Below are 9,265 nucleotides of genomic sequence, written 5' to 3'. Positions count from 1 at the left end.
ATCTGAAACCATCCGGTAATGCGAACCAAAATTTGAACAAAAATGGAATATCCTTGTGATGGACCAAAATAGAATAAAAACACAAAGGGTGACCATAAGTCTGATACGTGGAAAGCAACGATACCAACACACTTCCAATGTCCTCAAACCACCTTAGCACCGTCCATCTAATGTAAGTTATATAAAGAACATGTACACACATCACTTAGATCATGATGCAATATAACTTCACAACCCCCACCTGAATTTTGAATCAAAGCCAACAACCTACCTCATTCGCACGAACACACGTCACTTGGCCCTAAACAATGACGGTACTATAACGAAGCCCCAAAATGTAAAACATCACCTAAGAAAAGCGACGGATCAAACTAAATCACGGCAATACCAATGAGTAAATTCCTTCCAAAAAAGATCAAGGAGAACCAAAACAGACCCAAATCATCAAACCATAAAGACACAACCCATTTTTAGGGGGCTTAGAGCATCTCCAGTCGCATCCCCAAACGACGTCCGGCAAAAGCGCCGGATTGGTCGTTTGGGGGACGCCGCGACGTGGTGCCGCTTTGAGGGGGCTCCCGTTCCTACCCGCGTCCTCCAAACGTGACCTCCAAACAAAAAGCAAGTGTAAAAGTCGTGTTCAGCGTCCCTGATAGAGCCTCTATACACAGGGGACGGGCTAGGAACGCCGGGCAATATTTGGGGCACGTCCGGACAGAAGCGGCCTTTTGAGCGCGCGAATGGAAGAGGTTAAGTGTCTGGCATCCCCAAATCCCTTTGGGGGACGCGGCTGGAGTTGCTCTTAGAGCTCATAAAGGATTTTGTGAAACAACATGACTAGGGTGCTGGTTTGCGGCTTCCACGATTTCCTCCCAAACTGTTGTTGGGCATTTGGCAACAACTCATTAATCGAGATGCACATTCTTACATTTGTCATGTACTACAACTCTGCTAATAGTAAGCCATCTAAAACGGGAGGTGGTATGTGTACAAGAAAAGTTAAGCTACACGACATGCAAACACACATGAGTTGGTTGTCAGCTTGCAGGTCTCCGGTTCATGGGGCGTGAATCGGAGTTGGCGGCACCGTACTCCCTGGAGGGCTCGAACTCCCCTGTGAACTCCTCGGAGGCGAAGGCCGTGCGTCGGAGCTGCTCAAGGGCAGCCTCCTGCTGGTTGTTGTTGAACACCTGGCTCTGCCCCACCTTCACCCCGTTGCTTAGGTCCGACATGCTCCCTTCGTCCACGTCGACATCCAGTGCCCTCATCACCTTCATGCCCAACCATAATTGATTCAGTCACAGCGTATAGGGTCGCATGATTTACAAAACGTAGGAATAGAAAAGACATATGGGTAAAATGCCATGATATTTTTAATCCTACATGAACAAATAACAATAATTTGTATTGTACGTTGTTTGGTTGCGTTGTAGAAAAATCATGAAAAATTATTGTGAAGGATTATGTGTTTGCCATAGTTGTCATAGAAACAAAGAAAAAAAAAATCATAAGGTTAGAAACTGAAACATCCAAAATTGTTACCGTATGAAATCCCTTTAAACGAAACAAAGCCTAAAAGTTCAAAGCTCACGCGAACTCGCAGTCAGATTATATTTCAGCTATAGATGGAAGGACTGAGAGACAGATACCTGCACCATGCGAGGGCGCTTGGGAGCCGAGTGGCGGACGCACGCGGCGGCGGCCTCCACCATCCTCACCATCTCGGCCTTGTTGTACACGCCCTGCAGCCGCGGATCGACCAGCTCGTCGTGGTCGCCCCTCTCGATGGCGTCCGCCAGGACCGGCCGAGCCTGCAGGGAGAGCAGTTGTCACTTGTGTCGGTAACGACCAAGGTTTAAAATAGCGCGCTATTTCTCCGCTAATACCACGTAATAGCATATTTGGAGGGTCTACGCTAAATTTTAGTAATTTTGCTCGCTATGGCGCTATTTGTGAAATATCATGATATATCGTGCTAAAACTTCATAGCGTTAGCGCGCTATTTTTTCAAGCTAAGTCGCTTTCACTTTTCGGTGGTAATGAGCTATAATATGTTAATTCCTCTTCTAGATTAGAACTTAATATCGCTAATGCTGATGATTTTTAATAAAAAAATTATACTATGGTGTTCCTTGTAGAATACTGATGTTAGCCTTCTGAAAAATTGGAGATCTATTTCTTGTATGTGGTTATGTATGTATGATTCAGTTATTTTTGGACTAAAGATTCAACTTTTTTAGCGAAATCTTTTATTTTTAGACTATATTTAATATATTTTTTAAAAAACGCTATTTGAAATATAGCATGCAATTAGCACGATATAGCGTCCATAGCATTTGAAGGAGGCCGCTCCTATTTCATTTAGCACGCTATTTTAAACCTTGGTGACGACTGACGAGGTGCTCGGTCCGAGATGCAAATTAAGCGTACCCATTCAACGAGGCTCTCTTCCCCGAGCGGGCGGTCCTGGTCGACGGGCTTCCGGCCGGTGATGAGCTCCAGCAGCACCACGCCGAAGGAGAAGACGTCCGACCGGTCCGTCAGCTTGCCGCTCGACGCGTACTCCGGCGCCAGGTACCCAAACGTGCCCATGATCCGCGTCGACACGTGCGTGTGGGTGTCGTTGGACAGCTTCGCCAGCCCGAAATCCGCCACCTGCACTGCATATCATCCTTAATTATGAATCTGCAAGAGCCAAATTTAACATTTGTACTGAATTAGTAATTCTTATGCCGCTTCTTCATGCCTGTGCTTCGAACGAGTAATCGAGCAGGATGTTGGCCGACTTGATGTCCCTGTGGATGATCCGAGGGTGACCTTGAACACCAACAACATCGTCAGAAAACCATACTGTTTGACATGTGCATATTCGTCAGAAACACTCAAGCAATGAACCTACAGTCTTCATGCAGATACGCCAACCCCTTGGCGGCGCCGATGGCGATCCTCAGCCTCGTCGGCCAATCCATCACCGGCACGCCGCGACCTGCGCACCACGATCAGAGCTCCAACCACAAGCCGCAACGATGAACCTCACGCGCTGAACGTACACATACCGTGCAGGTGGTGCTCGAGCGTGCCGTTGGGAACGAACTCGTAGATGAGCATCCGGTGGTGCTGCGCCACGCAGTAGCCGACGAGGGAGACGAGGTGGCGATGGTGCACGCGGCTGATGATCTCCACCTCCGCCTGGAACTCGCGCTCCCCCTGCCCGCTCCCGGCCTTGAGCTGCTTCACCGCCACGCACTTGCCGTCGGCGAGCCACCCCTTGTACACGCACCCAAACCCGCCCTCGCCGATCACGTTGTCGCGGGCGAAGTTGCTGGTGATGCTCGTCAGCTCCTCGTAGCTGAACGACGACTTGTTGGACCCCGGCGCCCCCTGCTGCTGCTGCTCCAGGCTGCCCGACCGGTAGTACCCTGCTCCCCTGAAGCTGTCCGTGGCGCCCGGCGTCGCCAGAGGGCCGTAGGAGAACCCGCCGGATGCGCCCGGCGGTGGCGGCCCGTAGAACACTCCCGACGGGTGGTTGGAGCCTACCAGCTGACCCGAGTGCATGTAGTAGCTCCCGTCTGCATGTAACCAAATGTACAATGCATGATGTTGCTTTTTACAAGTTCCAACAGAAAATCGTGCGTTAGCACCGAATTGACCGCTATATCTCCATATTCCTTGCTGTTTCCATCTACTCCGTCTCCCGGCCATTCTTCAACCCTTTTCCAAGTAGTACTACTACATAGCTTGTGACCAATGCACAGAAGTCTGAGATCACCTCTTTTCACTCAAGAAACTAAACATGAGCAAACCAATGGTCTACAACTTCCCATCTAAAAGACTAAAACTAATCAATTCTAACTTTGTCCAGCAAGAAACAAAAAATAATTAGAGCACGTCTAGATCTCAGGTGACTCAGTCACATGACGTCATCAAGTCACAGTTACAACCTTGTAGCAACTCATGTGTAACTCAAAGTCTACCACGAATCATGAAGCAAATTCAACGGTTTGAATATTTTTTTCTCACATATAACCCACTTGCAACTAGGATAGTCTTAGTTGCAACGTATTTGCAATTAGGAAGAATCTCGTTGCAACCCACATGCAACTAGGGAAATCTTAGTTGCAACCTATTGCAATTAGCGAAATGTTAGTTGCAACCTACTTGTAACTATCATGCCGGCACGAATCACGAGGCAAATCTAATGGGTAAGGGAGGTGACAGAGACATAATAAAAAACATGTGCCATATTTCTAGAAAATCCGAATATATAAATACTCCCACCGTTTTACAATAATTAACGTCCTCAACAATTCCCTATTTTTCGAGACTCACAAACTAGGCTTCTCTTTTGAGTTTTGTCCACACCTGACACCTGCCTACTAGGGCGCTCCAGTTTAAAATGTTGCCTATAGTCAAACAAGAAAGACATAAATGGTCACTTAGTTCTGAAAAATATTTGCAAGTTCCTATTCAATAGGATTCTAGATATCCCAATGGTACCTTTTCACCTTTCTTAAAAGTTAGGATATGAAATCACCAACGGGTTAGGACAAATATCTCCTGGTCTTTGCTTAGGCAATGATTTGTGAATCCCAAGCATATGCTCTCTTTAAATTTGTACAAGTTAAAATTTAATTTTTGGAATCTCAAAAGCAATTTTTCATGTAAATACATTAGTATATATAATTGCTAAAAACTGGAGTCTAAAATGATTTGAACTTGTTGCCTTGTAGGCACTCTTCTGTTTAGTGACGGTTCAGTTTCTTTGTGTTAAGTTTCAGTCACTTAATTTTTGTTATTTTATTCGCTCATGTGAAATTTAGTCTCTTATATGAAGTCTGTGACACTTTTATGTAGTTTTAGTCATTTTTGTATTGTTATTTTGCTAGTTTTTTCTTTATTAGAGTTGCACTTTTGTGTAGTGACACTTTTATTCGTGCAATTATACTTTCACTTTTTGTTTTTTGTTTTTATTTACTTGCTTGTTTGTTTGTATGTTGCAGTTGCACCTTAGTTTTGTTGCAGTTGCACTTCATTTGTATGATTGCTTTTTAAGTTGTGTAATTACTACATCACAAATGCGCCTATGCATGTAAAAAGTTTTGTCAAGAGTAAACTGATTCACAGTCTACACTGAAAAGATAAGCACGATTGAGCCGAGACATCCGTGTTTCTAGTTTTGTTATTTTGCACACGCCAGAAATGCAAACTTATGCATGAAACTTAACAGCTGCACATAATAGTCAGTAACCTACATGCATGTAAACATTTTTTAGAATATTTGGAAGCAAGAAAAAAGTTTATTTGAAAATAGTTAAAGTGAGTGCACATGCTCAAGCTCAACACGACAATCTTGTGCAAATGCCGGGCAAATATTTTGGAACCACGAGTATACGGAGGTGATGTTACCTGTGTGATAGACCAGCCCGTCCTTCTTCCTCTTCCTTGTCACGACGAAGAAAATGGCTATCATGACAAACAACAAACCAGCGACGGCAGCGCCGGCAATGGCCGCGGCTACTTGGCCATTCACTGCTTGCGACGAGTGGAGCTGGGAAGACGAAGAAGATGTGCTCCCGCCGCCACCATCACCACCGGTGGATGTGCTGCCCGACGAACCAGGCTGCATGGCGCCACTTTGTGCTCCCGGTAGGTGAGCGGACATCACACCGACGGCGCCAGGCGGAGCGATGGCGACAAGCGCCGGCGGTGCCCCGGGATGGCTGGATGACACGACCGGGATGAAGACCACCGAATGGTTCGCTGGCGGCGGCGGAGGAGAAGCAGAGGCAGAAGGAGATGGCTGGCCGCCACTAGGAGGTGGAGAACCTGACTGCCCATCGTTATTACTACTCCATTGCGGCGGCGGCGACGGTGGCGGTGCAGACGAGCGAGACGGAGATGGAGGGCTCCGAGTGGAGGATGAAGACGGAGGGGGCTCTGTCTCTTCCGACTGTTGGGGAGGCGGCGACCGGGTTGGTGGCGGCGGCGACGGAGAGTCGGAATCACCATTGTCCCCGGAGGAGGATTCGTCGGACGGCGGCGCTGGCGACGGCGAAGAGTCGGAATTGCCGCCGTCGCGGGAAGACCTGGAGGGGGACGACGACGGTGACGGCGATGATCTCGACGGTGGAGATGAGCCGGAGGAGCGGGAACCTTTTGAACTGGAGGAAGAGGAATCTTGCGAATCTGAGGATGACGAATCTGGAGACGGTGGAGATGGACTAGACGAATCGTCATTCCCTTCTGAAGAAGAGCCGGATGATCTTGATGAACCTTTCGGTGGAGGCGCGTTGGAACCATCGGACTGACCATCGCTTACATCATCTGATGAACTCGGGGACGGGGCTTCACTCGACATGCTTTCTCTACCAGATAGACGTGATCTCTTTGGTGATCAAAATTTGTTAGGAATGCTTCTCTGGTAAAAATCATCAAGCATATATTCCGGGTTAAGCTCGTCTCCGCCTCTGTTTCCTCTGCGCCCTGGGATGAACTGCAATCCCCGGACTCGCTTCTCCCCATTCTCTGTTAGGACAGCTCCTCGCCAACCATCTTCCACCAACATATAGCTTCAATGATCTCAATGTGTCAGCAGATTCACCTTGCAACCAGGGAGAGAGCAGGACAGGGGGGTTGGTGCCGGAGGAATGGAAGAACGACAACAGAACCAAGAAAATTGGTCAAGAGGCGCGAAACGGGAGAATACTTGTGAGTGGCCAAGAATAGGGTCGTGGCCAGGAGAAACAAGAGCAACAAACGAGACCCAACCTATCAAAAGATTTTGGTGCTATATTTGGACATATCAATTCTGGGACACACACACATGAAATGAAATGCAAACGAGTTTGCAAGAAAGTAGGAGCCGTATGATGTACCAATTGAGAGGTGGTGAACTTTGTCCTAGTTACTGCTATTTTTGTTTGAGGTTATGACAATGACAAACTCGTGAGGTAAAATTAAGCTCCCTCGCCACTTTTATTAAAGCTGACGGCGGTTGACGGCGACAATAATTTTGGCTTCCCAACAACATCTGTGTCAATGACAGGGCTGACCTGCATGTCTGTTTTATCCGCTATTTAGAGATTCCGTATCGGTGACTCATGATAACGGAATGGAGACAAGCGGAAAAATGACTCAGCAGTTGGAATAGAAATACATGTTCACAGGTGGACATTTAGTATTAATCATCTCTATGATCACAAATATCAAATATGGTGTTATTATGTTATCATTCTTCCTCATACTCAGAGGTGTTTTGTAGAGGCTAGACCATTATCGATCTCGCTTCTACTGCCAACGTGATTAACAAAAGAAAAAACACCATTTAGCAAAATGAAGCATCTTATGTCGTCCAAAGTCCAAGGTGGATTGTGGATCCATGCCTTGGAGGCTAAAGACATTGCTTTATTTAGTACATTGGAGACCAGGAGACTCACACTTCTGAGTGGTCTAATAAAAGTGAACTAGTTCTTCCTTAGGTTTGGGACCTTCTCAATGAGAAACAAAGTGAGAGAAAGACAACAGACATGAAAACACAATGCCATATCACTCAAACACAAACATTTACAAAATAGAAAATTTGATCAATGCCTATTTATACCATATATCAATGTACTACAGTACGCCGATGATACTATTATTTTTATGGACCATGATTTAGAAAAAGCGGTCAATATGAAGCTCATTATGTGTATCTTTGAGCAGCTATCGGGGTTGAAAATAAATTTTCATAAAAGTAATTATTCTGTTTTGGCAAAGCATTGGAAATGGAACACCACTATAAAGAAATTTTTGGGTGTACATCCGGGTCTTTACCGATTAGATATCTTGGTATTCCTATCCACCATAGAATGCTCCGTAATTCTGAATGGAATCCGGTGGAGAATAGGTTTGCTGCAAAATTAGGCTGTTGGCGGAGTAAATTGTTATCTTACGGGGATCGTCTTATTCTTATTAACTCCGTTCTTACTAGCCTGTCCATGTTCATGTTATCTTTTTTGGAGATTCCTAAGGGTGTGAGGAAGAGACTTGATTTTTATCGATCTCGTTTTTTTTGGCAATCTGATGAACACAAAAAGAAATATAGACTATCTCGTTGGAATATTATTTGTAGACCAAAGGATCAAGGGGGCTTAGGGATCGAGGTTCTTGAGTTGAAAAATAGATGTTTGTTAAGTAAATGGTTATTCAAATTATTATCAGAAGAAGGAGTTTGGCAGCAATTGTTGCATAACAAATATATTAAAAATAAGACGTTGGCTCAGGTGGAGGCGAAACCCACTGATTCACCCTTTTGGAAGGGGTTGATGGGCGTAAAAGATGAGTTCTTTAAGAGGGGTAAATTTAAAATTGGGAATGGGATGACGGTTCGGTTTTGGGAGGATGTCTGGTTGGGCGATGTGTCGCTAGCCCAGCAATATCCGTCTCTTTATAATATTGTCCAACGAAAAAATGTGTTGGTATCTACGGTATTGAATCAATCTCCTATTAATATTAATTTTAGGAGATATTTTAATGAACATAAGTGGAATTCATGGTTACACCTATATGAACGACTAATGATGGTACAACTCAGCAATGATAAAGACCAGTTTTTATGGCAGTTAACAGAATCGGGTTTGTTTTCAGTTAAATCTATGTACCTTGATCTTATGAATGGTCATACTATATTTATGAGAAAATATCTTTGGAAGATTAAAATACCTCTCAAGATAAAGATATTTATGTGGTTTCTTAGTAATAAAGTGTTACTTACTAAGGATAATCTAATAAAGAGGAATTGGACGGGCAGTCAAAAATGTTGTTTCTGTGATAATAATGAGACCATTGAACACTTGTTTCTATCTTTTCCATTTGCAAAATTAGTCTGGAGAATGGTATATTTTGCTTATAACATTCCTCCCCCTGCTAATATCACGAATATGTTTGGCAATTGGTTAAATGGAGTGAAAAAGAAGGATAAACAGCATATCCGTATTGGAATCTCAGCAATTTGTTGGTCAATATGGACAAGTAGAAATGATATTGTGTTTAATAAACAAAAGGGAACCAATTTTTTGCAGGTTATTATTCGTGCAGCGCACTGGATTCAACTTTGGGCGTATCTTCTCCCGGAGGACCAGCGGGATATTATGGCTATTGGATGCAACCGAATCCTGACGGTCGCACGGGACTGTTATTTCCAGGCTACTGGATGGCGGCACACTAGAAGGATTGAAGATTGAAGATGGATAGATTTTGCTTGCCGTTCATCTTTTTGTGGCTG

General features: G+C 44.9%; 1 protein-coding gene across 1 annotated transcript; it reads right to left on the bottom strand.

The window, feature by feature from the left end:
- Positions 1–787: 787 nt before the first annotated feature.
- On the bottom strand, positions 788–6,758 carry LOC127317002 (proline-rich receptor-like protein kinase PERK13). The gene is made up of 7 exons (XM_051347516.2): positions 5,407–6,758; positions 3,057–3,569; positions 2,900–2,986; positions 2,747–2,817; positions 2,431–2,655; positions 1,650–1,811; positions 788–1,271 (listed from the first exon to the last, which is right to left on the bottom strand). The coding sequence occupies exons 1-7, from the start codon at positions 6,356–6,358 to the stop codon at positions 1,038–1,040; spliced, it is 2,244 nt and encodes a 747-aa protein (XP_051203476.1). The 5' UTR covers positions 6,359–6,758; the 3' UTR covers positions 788–1,037.
- Between the last annotated feature and the right edge of the window lie 2,507 nt (positions 6,759–9,265).

Source organism: Lolium perenne, chromosome 7 (genome assembly GCF_019359855.2).
Source record: "Lolium perenne isolate Kyuss_39 chromosome 7, Kyuss_2.0, whole genome shotgun sequence".
Lineage (NCBI taxonomy): Eukaryota > Viridiplantae > Streptophyta > Magnoliopsida > Poales > Poaceae > Lolium > Lolium perenne.
This window is presented reverse-complemented; position numbering and strand designations above follow the sequence as displayed.

Excerpts from the sequence above, each read along its gene's own strand:
- LOC127317002 (XM_051347516.2), bottom strand. The coding sequence starts at position 6,358 with ATGTCGAGTGAAGCCCCGTCCCCGAGTTCATCAGATGATGTAAGCGAT. Across the intron at positions 2,818-2,899 it reads GGCGTATCTGCATGAAGACT|GTCACCCTCGGATCATCCAC; the intron begins GTAGGTTCATTG and ends TTGGTGTTCAAG. Across the intron at positions 1,812-2,430 it reads AAGAGAGCCTCGTTGAATGG|GCTCGGCCGGTCCTGGCGGA; the intron begins GTACGCTTAATT and ends CTCTCCCTGCAG.